At 50.3% G+C, this 24,561-nt stretch overlaps 1 protein-coding gene across 1 annotated transcript in view; it reads left to right on the forward strand.

Annotated features, from left to right (window-relative positions):
- Nucleotides 1-265: 265 nt before the first annotated feature.
- The window catches only part of LOC122394578 (gamma-aminobutyric acid receptor subunit beta-like), a 30,307-nt gene continuing 6,011 nt past the window's right edge, over nucleotides 266-24,561 (forward strand). Inside the window, exons 1-7 of the mRNA XM_043391570.1 lie at nucleotides 266-344; nucleotides 7,572-7,639; nucleotides 11,511-11,737; nucleotides 13,302-13,384; nucleotides 16,137-16,271; nucleotides 21,794-21,897; nucleotides 23,857-24,037. Coding sequence (XP_043247505.1) covers nucleotides 7,598-7,639; nucleotides 11,511-11,737; nucleotides 13,302-13,384; nucleotides 16,137-16,271; nucleotides 21,794-21,897; nucleotides 23,857-24,037 — 772 coding nt within the window. The 5' untranslated portion in view covers nucleotides 266-344; nucleotides 7,572-7,597. The remainder of the gene's footprint in view (nucleotides 345-7,571; nucleotides 7,640-11,510; nucleotides 11,738-13,301; nucleotides 13,385-16,136; nucleotides 16,272-21,793; nucleotides 21,898-23,856; nucleotides 24,038-24,561) is intronic.

A 24,561-nucleotide genomic window follows, 5' to 3' on the forward strand; every position in this document is an offset into this window, starting at 1 on the left:
CCCGGCCGTGCCTTGGTCGACGGTATTGGACGTGGGTGGTCAGCGCAGCACGGGGGGGGGGGAGGGGACGACAGCCAACCCATATACCGCCCGCACACACGCAGCCCAGTCGAATGAAAACTGTGATTCGTTATCGTTGATTAGTTATGGGAGCCGGTCGATCATCGACAGATTGAATAACTGTATTAATCACGGGCTTATACGCGAGAACAAGGCAAGACACTTAACTTATTCACTAACACAGTTTTTATCCGTTTCCAGACAAAAGAGCGGCGGGAATCTATCAGCCATCTTAGACCACCTTCAACGCGGATACGACAAAAGACTGAGGCCCAACTATGGAGGTACGTGAGCTACTTATATCCAGGCTATGCTCTATGATTTAAAAAATAATAATTCTAGTTTCGAGGAGACGTGAGCTTAAAAAGCAATAGTTATTGTCATTACCGCATTATTGATAGGCTGATCGGGGAAGCATTTGATGTTAATCGTTTTTTGACAGACCTATCCATTGCCCAAAGTCCAGTAACAGACTGTACTGTACTGCTGGGACTGTAGTGACAGACATATCCGATGACTGACTTGTCATTTCCAGTAACAAACATGTTCGATTGCGGGGCGATTGTCCACTGACAGCCATGTCCGGTGACACCCTGGCACGCGATGTATGCCGCCATATCAGTGCCCCTTACTGTCGGTGAACCTGTGTGGTCATTACTAATGACCCAGCTGGTGTAGGTGAACCTGGGTGGTGACTCGTGATGTGGCTGAACTGAATTCGTCCTGCGGCATCAGTGACTACTGACCAGTTTCAGTTGGTGTTGTCTTATAAATTTATCAAAGACAAGTTACTGAGTAGTGAGTGAGTAGGTATGTATCCAAAAAAGTACACGTGCAGTAACCAGTGACCAGTAACTGAGGGTGATTCTGTGCAGTGTGCAGTGCCACTGTCAGTAAATATTGCTGCAAACACTCACTGTGGCTAAATCTGTGCAGTATTCAGCGATCCGTAGCTGTGAGTAAGTTTGTGCTGCAACTGTAGCTGAATAGTTACCTATGTGTACTCGTAAATCTGTGCCGTACCCACTGACTGCGTCCGAATCTGTGCGCCCCTGTGTCGGCCGGCTGACCGATGGCCTGCCCGGTGTCGGCCAGCTGCCATCGGCGCCACCCAGAGACAGCTGAGCCGCATCCGTGGATGACAGAGTGACCCTGCTCTGTCCCCCGGTCCCCCCCCGTGTCCCCCCCCCCCGTCTCCGGTCGGCCGGCCGACAGCTCGTCGGCAGACCAATGCCATGATTGGCAGTCACGTGTCTGGCAGCGACCAGAGGGCTGACCTTCCGGGTGTCTCCAGTCGGCAATAATTATATATCCGCCGCAGCGGCTCTCTCGCTCTGCTCCCTTCTCTTCCTCTCTTTTTCTTCCTCCCTCCAACCATCTCTCTTTCTCCTGTTTCTTTCTTCATAATACATGTAAACATCTGCCTCCTCTTTCTTTATCTCTATCTTTTTACTTTCCTCTCGCTCTTTTTCTGTCTTCTCTCCCTCGCCCGCCTTCTCTCTCACTCCCTCCATGCCTCTCCTTCGTCTCCCTCCGTCTCTCACTCGCGCTCTCCTCTGTTTCTCATCATTCATTTCCCGTGACCATTGTTCATCATCTCTGCCGTTACACATGACGAGCTCCGTACAATGGTCGCCACTTGAGTGACATTGTATCTGAGCCAGGCAGTGTCGGCGACACGGCGACAGCATCTCCGAATGTGCTCGCCCGTAAATACGCCTCTGTTTAGCTGATTCGTCCGCTGGTGAACAAATACAAACACCTCCAGCCTTCGCTCAAGACGACGATGTTTCCCTAGCTTTGTCAGTTATTTTTGTCCCATCCTCACACGTAATAAATGAGTGTGGCGTTCGCTGTCCTGCACTAAGTGGTAGTTTGACGCCACAGTATGCCGGTATTTTCTCTAATGCTCACCCGTGACAGCCGTCTTTTCCTTGTTCCTTGTTCCTCCTCGCTCCGTGGCACGAGGCTCGTTTATCAGATGCCCTGTTGACCAGCTGTCCCGTGTCGCCGTACAATTTCATAATTTAATATTCTGGCGTGGCGCTGCGGGGGCGTTTCAGAGAGCAGGGGCTCGGAGCGGGCCAGGGCTTCTTTATCGGCGCCCACTGAGGACGTGGTCGTGCCATTCCGATTGAATGATGGGCCTGCGAGGCCTCGTTGGAGTTGTTTATAGTGGATGGGTGCACGTCCCATGAGCAGCCCTGTTGAGTGCTGAGCTCGCCGGCCCCGCCAGCAGCTCCTTGGTTCGATCCGAGCCGAACACGTTAGTCTTCAGAGAACAGATGTGGCTCCAGCCTCAGTCCGTCTTATACCTCTCATATTCAGGGTGTCTTCGCTGCTCTACCTACATCAGGATTGAATAATATTTCGACGATGCGGTAATTATTTGTGCCGTCAATGCATGGGACTTGTTTCGGTTTTCTAAGCTCTCTTCGCTGTCGGCTCAAACACTGCTATCCAATCAATGTCACCTCATCTGATTTGTACCGGCTCCCTCAATCGAGTCCCTCCACGGCGCGGTGTCCTGTGATGCAACTTACAGCCCACAGACGACGATCTTTGTGTATAGTGCTGTAATACTACAATGTCGAGTCCCTAGCTTAATCAGCAATGTCATTAGCCAGTGCCCTGCCGAACAATTATGTTCGTCAGCACTGCCATTCACCACTCATTAGTGCCACGTCCTGCTATTTCATTATTTCAATTACTGCACCGCTCAGTGTTGTCATACTGTTATCATTTCAATTACCAGGTGCCCTCGGCGATGTTGGTGGCCATTTCGGTCAGCAGCATTACTCAGCGATGTCTTTCCGAGCCATCAGCCAAATCGGTGGCGGCACATGCTCGGCTCTGTGAATGAGCTGTGTCATTGGCCAGTCTCCCCGCGTCTCTTTTGCCATCGATCTGCTGGCCGCGGCCGCCGGTGATGAGCACAGCTAATAAGACCTTAGCATTCGGCCCCAACGGCTGTAAATTGCGGGTCAAGGCGCCCGGCCGGCAGGGAAGGGTGGTAGGAGGGGCCGGGTAGGGTAGGGGTGACCGGTCGACAATCGATGTGAGGCGCCGCTGCAGGGACCGGCCGGCGTGCATGTCGGCCGTCCATCAGCCACCGGAGCGGACCCGGCGCCGGCCGAGTCCCGCGCGGAGCCAACTGTCGCGCCGACAGGACGCGGACCGAGTTATACAGACCCGACCAGACACCTACAGACACCAGACACTACCTGAACAGACTGTACTCGAACTGGACCGAACAGGCCGGACCAAACTGGACTGAACCGGACAGGCCAGCCTTAAACCACCTCCGTCAGCCCTGAACGCAGCAGTCCGGGGCTAATGTGGAAATTTTAGGTCCGCTGACCCGCCGTCGAGCTGAGTCCGACGGCACTGATGGATGATGCAGGACAGGCTGATATCGAGGACGATAAAGACGATGTAGTATTGATTTCTGTAGAGATAAATTTCTGAGTACGATGTCCCGCCAGATAAAGGCTGACATACTGAGGAGGCGTAATGCTCTACTAAGATACTCGGGGCGTTTCTGAGAAGTGGATCGTTTTACGTGTATCACCAGGCTACTGCAGCATGTCAGTCCATCTGTGAACGGTGTTGCTGTGATGTCCCGGCGGCGTATCCCTCGTTCTGTGTGCAGCCAGCAGGGCTGCGGAGTCGATGGACTTTCGGCGACTCCGATTCCGACTCCGACTCCGGCTTTCAAAAACCAGCTCCGACTCCGACTCCGACTCCGGGCAGGATTGTCGACTCCGACCGACTCCAACTCCCGACTCCGACTCCGCAGACCTAGCAGGGCTGCGGAGTCGACAGATTTTCGGTGACTCCGACTCCGACTCCGGCTCGGGTTTCTAAAATCGACTCCGACTCCGACTCCGACTCCGCAGCCCTGGCAGCCAGCTCCTGCAGCCCCACAGCTCCCAGTCGCTCGAGAGTCGCCCCATGGCTCATCTATTGGCACCGCTCGCGCGTCCGTGAAGTGATGACCACACGCGTGGGTCCGGCGGGCACTGGGCCAGACCGAGTCCAGCCGGGGGCTGCCGGCTCCGCCGCGACCGGCGAGACAGCGACATGGCAACGACCGTCATGTGGTGCCGCGGTTTGGCTGATGAGAATCGTCAGGGGTAAGGATGGAGGGACCAATCCCTTCTTCTACGTGGTTGACCTGATGGGTGACCTCAGATTGTGACTGGTGACCTATTGGAAACTGTAAGGTATATCCGCTGACCGCATTCTCTCTCTCTCTCTCTCTCTCTCTCTCTCTCTCTCTCTCTCTCTCTCTCTCTCTCTCTCTCTCTCTCTCTCTCTCTCTCTCTCTCTCTCTCTCGCTCTCTTCCTTTTCTCTCGTGTCTTTGTTTCGCCACTGGTCCTCACGTGCACGGCTTGCAAGTGACAGGGGTATCGAGTTCGATTTCTTTTAATTCCGCTGTGATTGGTTGCTGGTGCTGCGGCACGCACCTTGATGGTGGCCGCCTCGACCTCCGCCTGCCGCGGGCACTCTGAACTCGAACAGGAAGGGAACGCGCTATTCTAGAAATGGCGCTCCCTGGCGGCTCATACGGGGCACCGCAGAGCACACCATAGGTCACATCAACGCCAGTTACTCGCTTAAAATGAAGCTAGTGTGGAAACGCGGCGGTGCGCCGTGCTGGCTTTCAAGGAAATGCGGAGTGTTTCACGACCAGCGTTAAAACCCCGACCCAGGCTCGCGATAAAGCTGGCATTATACTGGCCATTCGGCACAAGATATCGTTTCAGCTAGAACTGCGATATTAAACGCGGTTTGCGACCTCATCCGGTCCAACCGTTCAAAGTCTGCCAGCAGCAGTCACTGCCGCACTCACACGTATGTTGTACCGTACGACACACGTATGTATTTCACCGCCATTTATATCTTAACTGTTAGTTCGATTGGATTTGCTTGCGAGCCAACTTGTTTTTTCGAGTCAGTCCCACACTTCCCAGTAAGTTAGGTTCGCGGTTTCTCTACATATGCTGGCTTGGGTGCATATCATATCCCTTTCATCATTCGAAAGTCATGTGCCAGCTTTGTGACTTGTGGCCTTTGACTGCATGGCCTTTGACTGCATGATAACAGCTCAACTCCGATCTCCATAACTGGCAGTTCAGATTCGTTAGTCTTTATCTGACATTTGGTCGACACTCGTTTTGTATGTCTCGTCATGTTCTACATCCTATATCTGACGATCTGTGTCCCACTTCTGTATCTGGCTCGAGTCAAGCTCCTGATTTTGATGAATCGTTCCTGACAATCGGATCTTGTTCCAGCTCCCTATCTGACAGCTCAGCTTCATGTCTTTCGGTCAGTTGTCGGGCCGATGTTCGACCCGACCAGAGCAGATCCACTCTACCAGTCCTGCCAACTCACATCCGGTCTCAATTTATGTGCCGTCTCCTTCTCCCCGCCAGCGAGATCTACTTCCCGACATGTCTGTCACCTTCCTGACACATCTGTCACATTGGATGATGGTTTCTGGGCCAGACGGGCCAGTCCCAATTGGAACACGATCCACCCCAGCCCACTGTGGCCGGACTATCGCCTGAGGCATTGATCGCTGCATTTCTGAGGTCTAGACGGAGATAGTGTTCGGTCTTTCGCAAGCGACAGACTTGCCCTGGGCTGCCGAGGACTGTCGACTGGCTTGAGGTTCATTTATTGCCGCCTGTGGATAGCTCCTGCTGTCGATTCGGTGAATTATCGTCTAGCCTCACACTGTCAACCCACCGGAGTGCAGTTACACAGCGACCATGGTGTGAGGTAAAGTCCCAGACCCCAATAGGCTGAAACAACAGTCTCTTGGTCCGACTCGGCTGGTCGAAATAGAAAGTTCGATAGAGTTCGAACGACTAGATGCCGTGCCGTTACCACTACTGTCCTGTGATCGATCCTCACACATCGTCTTATAACTGGCCGAATGCTGAGCGATACCTGGCTCGTTTCTACAGTAAGACTCGGTGCTAGGACGGACGTGGGACAGCTCCTTTTGTGACCCACTCGCCATTTTGGTCTGTCGCTCCGCCGCACGCCTGTCCAGATCCTGGATCGACCTCGACAGTCAGCTCGGTCGGCGTCGGGCCGACCCTCGACGGCCCACCGCCCCGGGCGCCAATAAACCATCGGGCACGCGCCATAAGCGACGCGTCCGGCCCGCCCGATCCACTTTGTCAAAGGTGAAGGGCCGCACCTTACCCTCTCCCTCCGGGGAGCCACCAGGGCGGCGCGGAAGGCCTGACCGAGTGGCGGCCGGCGTCCACAAAATAACAACATCCAGCCGGCCGGCCGGTCGACCGTCCGAACCGACCGGCCAAATTTGCAGCGAGCCGTCTTCATTACGGAAAGCCATTAGAGGCTGTTTCGAGGAAGCTCTGACAGCATTCTGATCAGCGCTAGTCACGTGACTTACATACCTCCTCGGTGATTTTCGCGGATGAGAAATTGGGTGATGGGCGGCCTGTTTCCTATTGGAAGATGACATCGATGTAACCATCTGCATTTAGACAGGATTATGTGTCTGATTACAACTATGACTCTGTGATGCATGTGACTCATAAGGCGAGGTTATGTTATCTGTAATTGCTTTCATTTTGTAAAAAGACTGCTAACTTTGAATAGAATACCAGTCGCTCTTGAAAGAATCAACTGATAAAAGCTACATCTTATTCAACAGTGATATGCATAACTGCGGTTGTGTGCCGACAGCGGCCTCAACATCGCTGGACGGATGACTTGTCTTATTATATCTTTCAATTATATGTCTTATTTGTCCTAAAGATAATTTTGAGTTTCTAGAGACTAGAAACTATCCACCGTTCAGTATTCTCCACCGTTGATCAATGCCGTGACTTTGAAAATACATCATACTGTAGTTCTCTAGGGTCGACCAGCCTATAGCCAAGTTGTCTGTTTTCAAAACCCTCAAAGACCCATCCACTCCAAACTCCGAGTGGATGTGAATCTATTTAAAATGACTTACATGTAAACAAAAAAAGCTTGAAATGAATGTGTGCTGAATTTTATAAAAACTAATATGAGATGAAACTTCGTACTCTATCAATCAATGCTGTGATGAAACAAACATAACCCAAAGAAAAACATCATCATCAGAAATATCTTGTGATGCTGTTCGCAGCAGATGATATCACGCTTACTCGTATATGACAGACTGATGAGTGACCAGCAGCGTATCCATTTAGTGTGTCCGTCGGTCTGTCGGGTGTCGATCTCTCGGTTTGTCGGTCTGTACGTCTGTCTGTCTGTATGTCCGACCGCGACGGTCTGTTGGTATGCCTTTTTGTCTATCGGTCTGTCTGTCTAATTCCAACCGTGTCTGTCTGTCCTCTATCTATCGTTGTGTCGGTCCGCGTCTGTATGCATTTATTTCTTCCTGTCCACTGCCTACTGCCCACCCCCCTTCAAGTCAGCCTCCAGTGTTGGTGTACCCCGTGGAGTGTGCTGACGCGTCTGATATATATTGCAGGCGCCGCCGTCGAAGTGGGGATCACCATGCACCTTGTCAGTATTTCATCTCTGTCCGAAGTCCGAATGGTACATAACTGTAGCCTAGCGTTGTGTTTTCTATTTCTCTCTCGGGCCGTTTTGTTTGTCCCACACACCTGCCACTGACAGCTGCTGAGTGGCACCGAGTGGGCACACAGCCGCCACACCCCGGTCCAGCCCCCCCCCCCCCCCCCCGGTCCGCCCTGTATATACCGTGTAAGGGAGCGGCCTGCCGACCACCCCGGCCCGCCCCAGCCGGCCGCCACGGCGCAGCCGTCCCGCCGCAGCGGTAGGTACGCATCAGAGGATCGACTCATCGACAACGGCATAGGGCCACTTTACAGGAACGCTCTACTGTAGCGATAGGGCCACCCAATAGACTTACTCTACAACCACGGTAAGTATGGTCGAGGAGTGCGTCAGAAACATTATTTTGCTAAGGCCAAAACTGCCTGTATTGTATGTCCCCGTGTCCTGGTTTGTACTTCTGTCCGTTCGTTCTTCTTTCGTTTCTTCTCATCTTCTCTCGCTCACCCCCGTCTACTTCTGTCTTTTCTCGTTTCCTGTCCGCTATAGCAATGTCTTACTGTTTCTCATCCTTCTCGCCACCCGCTGCCGATTTTTGGACAATGTCTCCCATCTCCCGCCATTTCGGCCCGCTCCCGCCATCGCCCACCATCTCGCGCCATTTGAGGTCATCTGGCGCCACGGGGCTGGCGCGCGGCGCCTCAGCTGTCCCGTGGGGTCACCACATTCAGGTGACGGATAGCTGATAGTACAGCTGAAATCCTCAGAGGCCGGACGTCACGGTTCGGTGCACCGCAGTTCCCTGCTCGGTTCTCTTCTCCTCTCCTCTTCTCGTTCTCTCTTCTCCTACTCTCCTCCACTCCTCTCCTCCTCTCCTCTCTCTTTCTTTCTCTCTCTCTTTCTCTCTCTCTCTCTCTCTCTCTCTCTTTCTCTCTCTCTCTCTCTCTCTCTCTCTCTCTCTCTCTCTCTCTCTCTCTCTCTCTCTCTCTCTCTCTCCCTCCCTCCCTCCCTCCCTCCCTCCCTCCCTCCCTCCCTCCCTCCCTCTCTCTCCGCTTCTATTTTCTTTTCTTCTTCTCTTCTTCTCCTTTTCACTTCTCCTCTCTTCCTCTTCTCCTCTTCTCCTCTCCCTCCTCCTCTCCCTTCTCCTTTCCTCCTGTCTCCCTTTTCTTTTTTCTCATTTTCTCGTCTCATATTGATCTTTACATCATTAACCTCTATCGTTTCAATTATACTTGTTCTAACCTCTTGATCCGTTTCGTTGCTTTCTTTGAATTATCATTCCAATAATCCCATTCAAGGGATTCAACTTTCAAACTCATTAGGGCGACCAGCGATCAGTGAAAGGTAAGACTTTTCAAGAAGTTGCCAGAACAGATCTCGAAAAAAAGAGAAACAGGTTATACCGGATGCTGCAGTGGAAAGTCGGCACCCCTGCACTCGCACTGTCGGTACACAGTGAGTTGACGATACTGCCTCAGTAAGCCTGCGGCACTGCCTCAGTAAGCCTGCGGCACTGCCTCAGTAAGCCTGCGGCACTGCCTCAGTAAGCCTGCGGCACCGCCTCACTAAGTCGGTGCCACTGCCTTAGTGAGTCAGTGCCAACTGCCACTGTCTCAGTGAGTCGGTGCCACTGCCTCAGTAAGTCGGTGCCACTGTCTCAGTGAGTCGGTGGTACTGCGTCAGGCGTTGTGCTCCCTCAGTAGGTCGGTGACACTGCTGCAGTAAGTCGGTGACACTGCTGCAGTAAGTCGGTGACACTGCTGCAGTAAGTCGGTGACACTGCTGCAGTAAGTCGGTGACACTGCTGCAGTAAGCCGGCGGCTGTGGCGGTACCTTGGCCGGGGTGGTTGGCCGGTCTCCCCCCAGTCCGTCCCGATCGCCGTGGCGGCGCCGTGAGCGCGCCGCTCCCTATGGTCGTGTCACGCACCTCTGGTGAACTCTTTCAGGCGTGCCGGTAACAGTGGGAATCACCATGCATCTAACGTCGATCTCGTCCGTTTCGGAAGTGATGATGGTACAAAATGCGTGTCTGTCTGCCCGACCGGCGGCCGCCGCGCTGGGCGGCCGCTGCGCGCGCTTTGTTCTCTCTGTCTGGTTGTGGCGCGCGCGACTCTGGCTTGGTGCACGTGCGCGCGTGGCGGTGCGCGGTGCGGCCCGCCCTCCGCCGGCAGAGGGGCGGGGCCGGCGGCGCTCCGCCCTCTCCCCACCGAGCCGCCCGGCGGGCGGCGGCTGTCCTCAGCGGGCCTCTACCCTGGCGCCCCCCCCCCTCCCCCTGCCCGGGGCCTCACACCACAGACTGGGCCCCTCCCTCCCCTCCCCTCCCCTCCCAGCGTCACAGGGTCGCCTTCTCGGCGGTCCCGGTATCTTTCTGCTTGCCTAGTCTCTTTTCACAAGCTGCATAAATTTATCGAGTCTTTTTTGCTTAGTTTCCGGTGCGAAACTCTGCAGTAAAAGTTTATTATACAATTTTGACTAGTAATGCGTAGATAACCCAATACTATTCCGTTTTATGCCGCATTTCAATATTGCTGTGTCTGATGCTACTCGGCTGAGCGGACCGGAACCGTTTCTATTTCGGTTATTTTAAGTCAACACAGTCTATGACGGCCTCTACCCGATAAAGGACAATGGGCCCAATAAAGTCAGTGTTTGTCTTACAAAGCTTGGTAAACGTGATCTCGATCATTTTATCTATACTTATGTTGTAAATTGTAATGTACCCTCATTCCAAAAGCTTTTTGGATATGTAATGCATCATTCGAGTAAATGAGTACATTGTTGCTTATCAACGTTTTAATGCTAACGCACTGCGCCGGGGATCATTTGTTTGATGTTACGATCAAATGTCGTATGGACTGCTTTGAAATGTCGTGTTCCGCTTCGCGGTGTGGCACGATATGCATATCAGCGGCGAGATCGAGCCATTTGGGCGGCACGCAGCGCGCGCAGTTGGGGTCTGATGGCCACTGCCACCACACGGGACTCGGCTGGCGGCAGACTCTGGCAAACCTCGCCCACAACCCGAGGCCAGCTCAGACGGTGTCAGTCCGCGGTCCGCCCCTCCCCTCCCGCCCCCTCCCCGGCCCCACCGGCGCGGCGCCGGCCGAGCGATGGGGAAACTGCAGCTCGGGGTGGACCCACTCCCCTCCCCCGTATCGGTCAGTCCTGACGACCCAGCGGCGGCTGGGTGACCCGCCGCCGCTACGCGGGCCTCCGGGCGAGCTGCAGTTGTAGGTGTGTAGCTCTTTTTGGACGCTCCTGCCGTTTCTCCTGTCGTCAATGCTCGTGCTGTACCTTCAGGGGGTGGCCGAGCCCTCGAACCCCCTCAGAGTTACCACAGCCGAGCTGCAGCTTTATCCCATCCCTCGGCCGGGCGCAGCACCGGAACGCTATTCTGTACTGCATCGCTGCAATTCAGCAGACCGGCATATGAGCGTCGCACTGTGCGGCGCTGTCCTCGGCTCGCAATAGGCTACCCGTCTGGCCGCCTTACCGTTTAATCAGTCAGCATTCAACCGTGATGGATCGGTGCACGATGCGATGCTCATATACCGTTACATCGTCAACATGATTGTTTTGTTCGTTAATTGGAGAACATCTTTGTTTGAAGAGGTTGCTACTTTGAACTTCAATCGTAATGAAATGTTTGTGTTATATTGCAGTACTTTTGGAAACAATAATAAGATGAGCAATGAATTAACAAAAGTTAGCTATCATTATAATGTAAAAATATTTTTTAAAAGAACTAACAAACTTGCTTGAATCAGGGTGTGTCATGCAGCTGTAACCACTAATCTATAAATTGTGTCCTTGTGTAACAATTTTTAATTGTCCTCAGTACCTTGCTCCGTGCTCGTGCTACCTACCATGTTGACACTGTTCTCCGCTTTAGGACTTCACAAGCGACTTCTTTTTCCGTCAATTTTGGCAAGACCCGCGGCTGGCGTTCGAGGCGCAGGACGGCCTGGTCACGCTCAACATTGGCTCAGAGTACCTGAAAAACCTGTGGGTGCCCGACACCTACTTCCCCAACGAGAAGACCAGCTACTATCACCTGGCCACCACTTCCAACGAGTTCCTGCGCATCAAACCAGCCGGAGATATCCTGCGCAGCATACGGTGAGCAATGAGCACGGAGTGTGGCGCGCACAGCCGCCTTCCAAGGATCTTTTGCTACCGAGCTGAGGTCTTGTCCAAGCTCAGTGACCAGTAACCAGTGTGGGCCAGAGTATGTTGTGGGGAGATGAGATTGGGAAGGGAGGAAAGGGGAGCTGATATTGGAGTTGAACGGGTGGACGGACAGGGAGGAGAGACGAAAGAGCTAGCAGTCGGCGCTGCTGACTCGAGGCTCATTGTGGACTTCTGGCTCCGTGACTCAGCAGCTGCTGAGCTGGTACTCCAGTGATCCTTGCACTGCTGAGCCGGTGACTCAAGCGCTGGACAACCTTTTTCGAGCCTGCTCATGACGTTAACCCGAAAGCTGCTGAACCAGTAACCTGTCCCCTATTGAAAATAGCTAAACAGCTGCTTAGCTGTGTCCGGTTGCTGAGGCAGTAGCCGGTTGCTGAGCTGTGTCCGACAGCTACCGAGCTGGTGTCCAGCAGCTGCTGAGACGGTGTCCAGCAGTTGCTGAGCCGGTGTCCGGTTGCTGAGCCGATGTCTGGCAGCTGCTGAGCCGGTGTCCAGCAGCTGCTGAGCCGGTGTCCGGCAGCTGCTGAGCCGGTGTCCGGCAGCTGCTGAGCTGTGCCCGGCAGCTGCTGAGCCGGTGTCCAGCAGCTGCTGAGCCGGTGTCCGGCAGCTGCTGAGCCGATGCCCGGCAGCTGCTGAGCCGGTGTCTCATGTGCCGGTATACGGGAGGGGGCGCCACCATGCGTGGATTCGATCAATGGCCAGGGACGGACGTCAAACAATGGCTGCTGCCGCCTCAATTCGCCCCCGTCCCCCGCCCCCCGCCGAAATGGCACGGCGTCGGAGCGGGCCAGATAGCGGCCGCTCCTGGACCCATATGCCCGAATTGCCGCCGGAGCTCGGCCACCGCCCTGAATGCAGCCGAAAGCACAGCCATTTACAGCTAAGTGATCATTCGATCTCCAATACCTGGCTGTATCACACCATCCCCGGAGATTTTCCATCAGCATAGGGGCATCGGCGCTGATGGGTGGAGTCCGATCAAATGCAAAATAGGAAAACGAGCACAAAAGAAGAGCGAAAAGGCGCATCGGATACGGATCGGTCAATGCCGTGCGAGGCGTATATACTTGGTGCGCTATATGAGTAACTATTGTTTACTTACGATGCATAAGATTGCTACCATGAGATGGCTTCATCGCCAATTCGAATTCTACTGACGACTACTTCGGCAAATTGATTCATCTCACAAAAGCTAATGGTGGAAAGATAAACAGGTAAATGTCTGGAGTAAAAATAGAAATGTTTCATGAACATGTTGCTCCTGAACGACCGATGTTCTTGGCATCTTCGCGGATACGGACAACGGTCCACATGTGGTGAACCTGCGTCATCACATTTTTTTTTATTTGATCGGCAATTTTAGTTTTAAGTTTGCTTCGGCGTGACCAGCATTTGCAACCGAAGCTCATCTTGGTCCGTTTATGGTCCTATACGCACCGGCCGAGTCGCCGACTGCCGGCTATCGTATACTGACGGACTGTTCCTTCCGCAGGCTGACCATCACGGCCTCGTGTCCGATGAATCTCATGTTCTTCCCCATGGATCGACAGCTGTGCGAACTGCAAATAGAGTCGTGTGAGTATCATCCCGCTGAGCCAAACCTGTTCCCAGCGCTGCTGACATAGAACGAATACTTCCCATGGAACAGTAAACAGGGCACAGCCTCAATCAATGACCGCCGAATGGCGATAAAATTTTCACAGCTCCTGAATGAAATCTATGGAATAGATGAGGCATCACACGCCCGGTGCGTTACGGATACATAATAAATGTAACGCTTGATGAACGCCATTTCTTCCAGAGCTAGTTCAATAGCGTTGTCGATAGGGCATTTGGGCTGGCGGTGCCGCGGCGGCCGCTCCGTCCTTGCTCTCGTTCTGAGGCGTTAGTCCGCTGCCACCAGCTCGCAGGGGGCAGTCGGACGGCCCACGTGCCCGCCACCCGACCGACTTCCTGCTTGGTCGATGGATTTCCCTTGCTTAATAAGCACTATTGGATCAAAGGCTGTCAATTATCGTGGAATTGATGTCATTCAAATGTTGAAACTTCGATCGTTTTATTCGAGAGATAGCGCAAACAATGAAACAGGTTACTTCAGAATCGGATTTCAGACAGTTAAACGTCAGTTTTAGCGCGGTATCGAAACTTTGATTCTGGTCCATTTCAGGGAACAGTTAAGTGCCAGTCAGTTGGCTATTTTTGCATCGGAACTGCTCACAGGAAAATAATTATATAAAGTTACAACCACTTAAAGCGCTCCTTATTTTTTAACTTTATATAACTAGAAACGTATAGTATAAATGTAACGAATCAAATAGTGAAAGTGGTATCACGTGCTCAACGTTTTAGATCCATGTTTCATATAAGATCCATATAGAAAAGATGTGTGAATTGCTTTTGGGAAAACTCCAAATCCCGCAGCTTTTCTATCGACTCAAATGCCAACCATGGTCAATATGCGTAACGTGTATTTGAAATAATAAAGTCCTTGATACTAGTCCTAACCTGTCCGTAACTTTTCTGTATGTAAACCGAACTTTTAAATGCTGTTACTTTTGTCATCGCACATTCTGTCCGGTTGCTATGTCGTATCATGGTTACCAGTCCTGTTGTCAGCAACATCTTCTTGGCTAAGCTGCTGTTGCTGTCCATTGATAACGTGACCAGATATATTAACCCGCGCCCTGGTGGGGGGGCTATTTTTTGCCCCCCCTCCAGACTTTTCGATATATCTCCAGAACCGCTGCGCCGATCGTCACCAAACTTTCAGTACCCTCCCGGACATCAATTTTACACATTGTGACCAAAAATTTATCCAAAGGCTATGATAGGTTGGCCGGAAATGACGTCAGAGTGACGTCATGTTCTGCCGTTTTCGACCCAAAAAAGGGTTTCGCGGGAAGAGCTGTCAGGCCTATAGCTTTGCAAATACAGAAAAACGATAAAGACATAAAAGCTGTAGAATTGACAGGGCTACAAAACTGCTATCTCGGATTTTTGAAATTTTTGGATTTTGACCCCCAAAAATCAAAAAATAGATTTTTTGATTATAATAGCCGAAAAATCCAAAAAGTTTTTTGAATTTCGAAAAAAAACCGGAATATATGTGATAGTCCTTATCGCCTTCTATCTACATACCAAATTTGAGATCGATACCTCTTTTTTTGGCCAAGTTACAGCGAAAAAACTGTTCAAAATTGATGACGTCAAATTTTCAAACTCAATTTTTTGCAATTCTAGACCTCGTAGCGCAAAACAAAGACCACCATTAGACTCCCCGTGACGAGCTGCATCGAATCAATACCCATTTTATGCAAAAATATCAACTTTGAAATTTGACCTTTTTTGACCTGACCTTGACCTGACCTCCACCAGAAAGTGGCCTAAGCCGTACCTGATAGTCTTATAACCAACACCATTGAGTTGGAAATGAAAAATTGGCCATAAAACATGCATCGCACAACCTTAGTACCTAAAGTTAGGTTCATGTGACCTGACCTGTGACCCTTGGTGACCTGACCTGTGACCTGGTAATGTCAGTGACCTCTTATAGCAATATATGTACTAGGCAACTGACGCCCTATCGCTGATTCTCGACAAAATGCGTTTTCTTCGGTGTTATAGCGCATTCCCTAGATGACCCGTGAACGGTGAAACATTTCATCTTTGACCTGACCTGTGACGTCATCGGTGACCCCGAGGTCAATGAAATTTGGTTTCCCTCGACAAATTTGACAGGCCTTTCGAACGCCGTTTGAATTTTGCGGATCCGTCCAGTAGTTTCGGAGATACGAGGGGGGGGGCAAAAAATAGCCCCCCCCCCACCAGGTCGCGTTATAAACAGACCCCACCAGGGCGCGGGTTAATCCACAGTGATGACCTTGATCAACTCTATTTCAGTTACCCTGCTTCCCTTCTGATGACGAGGCCGTGTCTTTTCCTAGCTACTGTACTTTCTCATGCCGTGACCGGACGGATTATCCCAATCACTGTGGTGTTTACTTAGTGTGGTCAGTTTTCCTCCTGACTGTAAGGTTTGTGTCTCCCTGACGACAAAATTGGACGTATCTTTAGTCTTTGCTGTTCTGATATCATGACAGGCAGATTATCACGCTATTCTCATAGTGCTTCCGGAAGTTCGGAAAACGATCCTGGGTGTATTACTGTGCTGTTCTGTCAGCTTGTCTGTGCGCGTCCCTTGTCATGTGGTGTTCTGATAATGCTCTTGGGCGTACATCTAGTCACTGTGCTGCGTCCTGTTGTCATAGAGGCGCCTATCTCCAGTCGCCGTGCTGTCCCCTGATGACAATATCGAATTTACCTCCAGTCGGGTACGCCACTGGCGATATCCGATATATATGGAAGGGCGAGGAGCCCATAAAGATAGACGATGATGTGAAATTGCCCCAGTTTATTGTCATGGGCCACAAAACGCACAGCATTCTCTTCACAACGTCGACAGGTGAGGGTGCTGCGTGCGCTGTACTTACAGGCCGCCGCCGCCGCCCCAGCCGCCGCCGCGCCCGCCCGCAGCTCAAGGCCCGCTCTGACCGGGCTCTGCCGGCCGCTGACGGGACAGTCTCGCCGACACGCTTGGCTTTCGGCTGTCTGTCTGTCTGTTTGTGTGTGCGGGTGTGTGTGCCGGTGTGCGCGCCCTACCTCCGCTGTGTCTTCCCCTGTCTGACAGTCGGCTACACGACCACCGAGATCGGCTATATCTGGAAGGACGGGGCACACTCGGTTAAAGTGGAGAGCGGCGTCTCGCTGGCTCAGTTCAAAATAATCGGTCACAGACAACGGACTATTTTATTTCAAACGTCAACAGGTATTTTCATACACCACAAGTGCAGTTGGGCATTTTTCATAATTATACGACAATATCAAATATTTCTGGCTGATCAAACAAATCTGGTCTTACTCTACTGCAAATTCGTCAAGACCTCTTTCCGCTGTAATGCTCGGAATGGTCAACTAGTGTAGGTAGGATATCAATGAATTATCGCTAGTAGTTGAGCATGAATGATCAACGTAAAACATTTTCTTTGTTTTTGATCTAAATCTAAACTCTATCATCGACCAACGGCTGTAGGCTCTGCCACTTCCGCCCGTAACCGAGCGAACGTTTAGTTCGTCCTCCATTCTTGAGGGCACTGTCAGTTTGTAACGTGACTGCAATGATTGTGTTATGAAAAATGAAAATAACTCTATCATAGAGATGAACAAAATTCAGGTCCTGCGCTGCCATTTAGGCCCTCCTCAAGAAGCGCGAGCTGAATGAGATCGATATGCACAGAATATAAATTGCGGAATCTGTAGGCGTTAACTTTTCATTTTGGAAATACTTAATCGATATGTATTATGCTTTGTGCAATGTTCGTACTGCATAATCGCACATTTGACCTTACGGTGCTATAAACTCTCGCCTGTGTTCCGCCATTATAGACGGCTGTGAGTCTGTGACGCCCCTGTCACGTGACTGGCGTCTGGCCAATCCGCGTCAGGAGGCCCCGGGCGGTCTGCCGTTCGGGGTGCGGGTTGGTGGATTGGCCCGGCACGTGGGACCAAGGCCGGGTCCGCCTGCAGGCGGACCCGGCCTTGGTCCTGTAGAGGCGTGGTGTCTCAATCTCAGGGGAGGGAATACAAACCATTTCAGACAGCGTTTTGGCCCTCTGGCTTGTATTGTAATTTTGGAAGCACGTTGTTTGCTTCAGTGCACGTCGAAAGCGTCATTCCCCATTTATTACGAAATAGTGATATGGTCTATAGGATCTTTGAAATGTCGCAAATGTTCTTTACAAAGCTCAGTAAGTAAACTTACAAAATGACCTAGTAATTGGAGTTTTATGGTGTGAAAGATTTCTTGACGAGTAGCTTCTCTTTTTCATAGAGCTTCCCAACTGCACTTTAAAAGAGGTTGAAGTTCTGTTGAGTCTTGTATTTTTTGTTTTGTACACTGTGCAACATTTCGGCAGTTGTACACTGTGCAGTATCTGTCACTAATTAAAAACAGGGGCGGATTGTACCGTTGTTATTCATTTGTGCATTGAACGACTCATAGTTGTGTTAATTTATTTATTGAATGCCATCTTAAACTATGCTTTATTTCCCTTGTGTTCCGGAACATAGATTATGTGACACTCAAAAACTTAGCAAATGCTTGCGTCATGAATAAGATTGTAGGTAGTCTTCCTTTTACGTGTGTGCATAATCAGACAAGTGAACACCAATAACACCAGAATTATCATAACACTGGTATACATAACAGTTTTTAAAAACACTAAGGATAACAAAATTTTATAAATGAACCAGGTTAAAATAAATCCGCCCTTGTATGAAACTTGAGAGAAACAATATCATTTCTCAACCTACCACTGCATAAATTAGCGTCATTTCTTAGATCGGCTGCCATTAGCTTAATCGCGCAGCTTTGAAGTCGCTAATCAATTGCCCATAATTCAACGGTCATTGGTCGCGCAATGGCTATAATTTGATTTCTTTCAAGTTTCAATAGCACACTGTGATTCACCAGCGGGTTGTGTTGATCGGTTTCCGGAGCACCGTTCGTGCTAGACTTGTCAAATCAATGGCCGACGAATGACCTGCACGCCTGTTTGCCTCAACTGACTGCATGTCGTGCTTCTGGCTGCATGCCTATCGCCTATTGCCTACCCTCGAGTTCTCTGTTCGTTGTGTGAGTGCTGGGGCCGCCCGCTGCTGCCAGGCTGATCTGGAGCCGGCTTCATCTACTGCCCGGACCGCTTAGTTGGTACTGAATCGCCCAGAATCCTCTGCTAAATACGATGGATTCCATCTGCACTGCGGAGTTCAGGGGCATTGCTGGGCCGAGCCCCAACAGCCCACATGCAGACCCTCCCTGCCCTTCCTTCCTCCGATCGGGCATAGGCACACAGCTTGGCTGAATCTGATCTTAGATTGTCCAAAGAGTGCAATGGTGGTCGGTTTCAGGGCATAAAGTTGGCAAATGTATCAGCATTATTCATTGCACAATGCTCAATCTTTATTAGTAAAAATTAGTGCTCTGACGTCTTGTTTATTTAAACACCACATCTAGTTTTGATGAAGCTCATTAATTAAATGTATGAGCATTCGTAAAAAGAGAAACATGAAAGGTTGTACTATACATAATATGCAGTGTGCATAGGTCATTTGCACGGCCTCTGAAATTACATCAGTAATTCAGTTAACAAAGAAACAGGTGGGGACAGCCACGTAGCCTTTTAACTCGCCCCATGACCTTTCATTGTGCAATGTTGACATAACACCATGGCGTGTTGACACAGCAACGGGGAGCGAGAATCACAGAACTCTGGCTACATGTAGCTACCGAACTGGCACCACGTCGGGAACGGCGGCGAGCTCGGCGACATGAACGGACACTTTGATCCCCTCTACTCGGTGTAGTTTTTATGACACCGCTCGCTCCCCAGGTGGGCACAGTGTTGTGTTTGACAGGCCGAGCCGATGCAACATTTTGCGAGGCTTCTGTGGTTGACAAGCGTGAGGAAACCATACAATTACCTTCACAGCCACCGTGAAGATTAGTCAAAGAACTGACGCTGCGCAGCAAGCTGTGTCAAAATAATCTGCGCCAACGGTAAAAACCGCGTACGTTTTTTCCAGCTTGATCCATCCATGTCACGAAAGCTGTAGTTTGCCTCATGCAAGGTGAGCTTAAACAGTAAAGAGGCAAACGTGCTGCAAAAATCAGCAGGGTCCGCTCTTACTAAGCCCATGGTTTCTCATTACGAATCCCATTACGACTCCATTGGATGCAGTCTACCGTTAATTGGCTCTTAAAATCTTGCTATTGTGTGCGTCCACAAATAAATCAAATAACAAAATATATTCACCGTCGGCCGGATATAAGGGCTTTAAACGTCCGGAGAGACTACTGGCTCTCTGTCCCCGGGCGGCCACTTTGACGTCACACCGCCTCTGAGCGAACTGGGAGTGCCGCGGAGCTGGCGGGCACGTTCCGTCGCGTCGAGCCGTCAGTCACTGTTCCCGGACTGGTGTGAGCGTGAGTGGCGGCCGACACTAAAACACGGCGCCCCAGAGCCAGTGGCCGTAGCGACATAACTGCCGAGCGGGCAGACAGAGACGGAGAGTGGCCTGCCATAGAGAGCGCCGCGGAGTCACTGAGTGCAGGACGCCACTGAGAGAGCACCGGCAAAGTTTCCTCACTGAGGGTGTCACAAAGTAACATCAGCAGTTCGCCAACGAGCCAGTCTCGGCCTTCACGGACAAAGCATCTCGGCGAGTGTGTGACGGACAAAGGGACCCGCTCGGCGGCGCGCGGTGTCACGGACAAAGTGTCGCCAGTGGGCGCGGCGCGCCGCGGTAATGGCTCTGATGGCCGCCGCCCGCCTCGCCCTGAGTGCCATACTACGCCCAGTTGCGCGGTAATTGCGCCGGGCCTTCCGATGTCATTAATATATCCCCCGGCGCTGATGTGCTGTGGCGACGGCCTCTGCCCCATACCAGTTGCTCCGACGACGTTGTCGCCTCGCCCTCATGTCGTTGAAGGCGCTGCGATAATCATAGACCGACCGTCATAGATAGATCTCAGTCGACTCGACACCGCTCCTATATTCGATCATGTATTGCGTGATCAAATAGACGACTAAAGGCCCGCTATTTTTGGTGGCTGGATTCTACCCCAGGTGAAAAGAATGTCAAGTGTTGGCTGCTATCGAAGTCATGGTAATGAAGTCGGTCAAATACAATACATATATCAAAGAAGAATGTGTGATAAATATGTCACAAAATAATTTAAATTCTGCATTTTGCTTTCTAATTGCGATGCAATCCAAATCGTCTTTTCACGACAAAAAGCCACCGCATACATAAGGGCCTCGATAATTGTGTCACTCAAGCAGACGCTATCGAGGGAAGAATATAAGAAATAACATTTACTATTTTATGCAACGTGCATAAATGATTTCGCCTGAATGGAGCGTTAACTTCTTGCCTTCATTGCCTCTTCGCTCGCTCTGAAGCCAGAGCAGAAAATCACCCCGTGGAAAGGCAAAGCGATTCAAATAGAATTCGAATCTAAAAGTCTAATGGAATCGACCCACTAAAAACAGCGAGTGGTCGCTGACGGCGCTGCAAGGAGGCATGGAGATTGGCGAGCTAGCTGCCCCCCCCCCCCGCTCCCAGTCAGACAGCATCAGTTGACTTGATGGTCGAGATAATAGTGGTCCACACAGCAGTGGTATCCATACAACCCACCACGCCGCCACCCTCATATACTGTAAGGGGAACGCTGGTGTGTGTTTTAGATGGTCTCAGACAATTAACGGGCTCAACAGGGTGTCCCATACAAAGCTAACACCACTGAACTCTAATATATACTGGAAGGAGCATTGGTGACTTGTTTTTGTCTATCGATTTCCGCCATGTTGTGTATACCAGAAATATAAATTGCATGTACGGTAGCATAGGTGCAGTTTAGTGAGAGGTACACTACTCAAAAGTGCTGCTGCTTCATGCTTGCAGTTTGATTGCAGTGATCAACTTTTCAAGACTTTGGTATACACAACATGGCGGAAATCGTTAGACATTCTGGCCCATATACGGCCAAGGCGAGTGCCTCCCCCTGGCTAACACACAGATGGGCGAAAGCATGCAGCCACACAAGCACAAGTGTGCGTATGTTGCATGCATTGCTGTGTAGCGTCAAGTGTGCTTGCTGTTCTGCCTCGCATTTTGCTGTGCTGTGTTAGCTGTCCCACAGTCGTTAGCAGTTACTCGTCTCTTTGCAATGATCGTGATCAGTGATAAGCTCAGGTTTTGGTGAATCAGATTGTCGCATTTTCACAGCATTGTGGATCACCTCGAAGCAGCATGATACAGTATCACAATAATTGTCTCACGTGTATTGAGGGCACCTCTGACCACTGACGCCTTCTCTGATAATTCGGACTGGAACTGACCTAACCGTGCGGCTGTTCCGTCCAGGAAACTACTCCCGTCTGGCGTTGGAAATCCAGTTTGAGCGCTCCATGGGCTACTACCTGATACAGATGTACGTGCCGTCGAGTCTCATCGTCATCATATCATGGGTAAGTTCTAGAGAGCACGCATAAATGTCATCCTTGAGCACTTGTGTTCTGAAACATGAAAAACATTGTTCGGTCATCATTTATATTTTCATGTTTTTTTTAGTTGCATTTGCTTACGGTGAGTCAGACTGCAGAAATACCTTATTAGATCAAAAGAGTGGATAAGGATCATGTGCTATTTTCTTTTTGTATAACCGTTTGCTTGTTTTCCACCCCTGATCTCGGATGCCAAACATAGGTATAGCACCTTACCGTCTCCATACCGTCAAGCATAGACGGCGGAACGGGGAGGGTACCGGGGCACCGTGCCCCCTTTGATTTTGGCATTTTAACATTAGCCCTATGGGCGTTGCATGGAAAGAATGGGACCAAAAGTCGGCAGTGCCCCCCCCCCCTTAATTGAAGGTGTTCCGCCGCTACTGCCGTCAAACTTTTAAGACATTAGACGTGACGGTGCACACATAAACGTACACCGTCCGTTGCTGAAAAGTGTTCTTGAGAAAAGCAAAAGTAATTTTTTTGATGAATCAATGTATCTTTATTTCCATTCGCATTCCATTCCATTCCATTCCTTCTCCATTTCAAACGACGTCCGGCCACCCGCGCTCGATCGCAGAACCACATCACTGCACTGGTAGACTGTACCGCAGCACAGTTGAGCGCGGCGGCACAGCCTAAATCACAGGTAAAGACTAGACTGGTGGGCGCCAGGCGCGGCGCCTGCCGACAGCGGCATTGACGCTGACGTGATAGCGCTGCGGCAGACGACGGCGGTTGGAGTGTGTGCTCTTGACACTGCCGGAGTTTGATGTTCACTGTTTCTGTCAGGCTAGTTCGTCGACCCCTTCAACGGAGACAGCTCTCACTGAATGGGTGCGCTGTATCAGGCAAAATGTTGGGCTGTTATAACGCATCGAAATCGATTTATCTTGAAGCTACGACTACAGATCGATGTGAAGACTATAAATAAGCGCTTATCTTTTTAAAGGACTGCTGATCAGAATTGTGTCGACAGCGGATCAGAGCGGATCGACAGCTGGGTGGTACCCACTGGGTGGCCACAATGTGCCATCGTCAGACGATTTCTCACAGGGGTCTCCGCTCCACCATCAGTTGGAGTGGTCGGCCATTCTCGGCCCGGTATTGGTCCTCCGACCACAAATCGACGGCCTCTCGCGGCCGCTGCCCCGGACAAAAACATTAAGCAAGATAGATCGTCCGTGAATCATACTTAACTGGGCGCCCACACGTCTTCGAGAAGCCTACCATTTGGGCAGTTCAGCACTAAAATAATTCCTCATGAAATATGGCAAAATCGAACAAATCGATAGAGCATCTCAATGTCCCATCATACGGACGGATCTTTGAATAGACTTATTCATATTTTCTATGAAAAGAAATTGTGATAAAATCAGATTAGCTTCAGTTTAAAGGCATCAGAAAGTTAAATAGGCTGTGAACATCACTTTTCTTCATGCATTGCCTGGAATAATGCAATGAAAAAAATATTCAGTCATCATCAATGAAGACTACTGTAAGCAGCGGGGATCACAACTAGAAACACAAGCATATGAAAATAACCACAAATAATAACCCGGTTTACGTAGCATATTTGACGAGGCTCTAGCTCGTTAATTTGGCGATAATTTCGATGCATCAACTGATGAGCCACTGGTGGCGCATCATTGGAGTGGATGATGTCGGATGACTGTGAATGTGATGAGGTGATCTGAGTGTACCTAATAAATGTATATTATCGAGAAAAAAAAATAATTTCGATGCAGTGGTCTTCAAATATTTAGAGGGGATCATTTTGTAAATTGTTAAGCACCATTGGCATCTTTTGCAACAGCACGGACGGAGATATAAGCTTGCAACAAACCCTATGTAAACGCGTCTGATGTTGTTCGAAATGAACGCACAACCTAGCAATTACAATGCGAACGTTTCTATTTTCAGGTGAGCTTCTGGCTGAACCGCAACGCCACGCCTGCCCGAGTGTCTTTGGGAGTAACAACCGTGCTCACCATGACCACCCTCATGTCGTCCACAAACGCTGCCCTGCCCAAGATCTCCTACATCAAGGCCATTGACGTCTACATGGGAACCTGTTTCGTCATGGTGTTTGCATCTCTCTTAGGTAAGCATCTCAAACTGCTCAACTAGCCACATTTTCTTTGCGAGTATTATCTTGATTGTTGGATATGAATGGCGAGACCATGCCAGACACTTGGGCCAAAACTTGATTACTGTTTTAATTGTGCTCTCCGCCAGCGGCGCTTATTTGTAATTGTGCTGTAATGTTGGCAATATGTATAACAAGGTTTAGACCAAGCGTATCCCTATCATATCGAACTGTATTCATTTATGTTTCATGCAACCATTCATTTTCCTGCCAAGTAAATCTAGATCGACACCTATTTTGGAAGCGCATGCTAAATATCTGTGAGTGACTTTATTCAAAATAATGTATTTAGTCTCATGTGTGTCACATACGTCTCTCTTGCTCCATTGTAACACTGTACCACTGAGGAAGGGCCACGCCCGAATATATATTGGTCTTTAATTTTTCAATTCCTTCAGATATGAGCAAGAGGTTATTTTTCATACTCCTGATAATCTTGTGCTGTAATATATTTGTTTATCTAAATTTACTCATAGATG

This window comes from Amphibalanus amphitrite, unplaced genomic scaffold, assembly GCF_019059575.1.
Source record: "Amphibalanus amphitrite isolate SeventyFive unplaced genomic scaffold, NRLGWU_Aamphi_draft 000025F_arrow, whole genome shotgun sequence".
Lineage (NCBI taxonomy): Eukaryota > Metazoa > Arthropoda > Thecostraca > Balanomorpha > Balanidae > Amphibalanus > Amphibalanus amphitrite.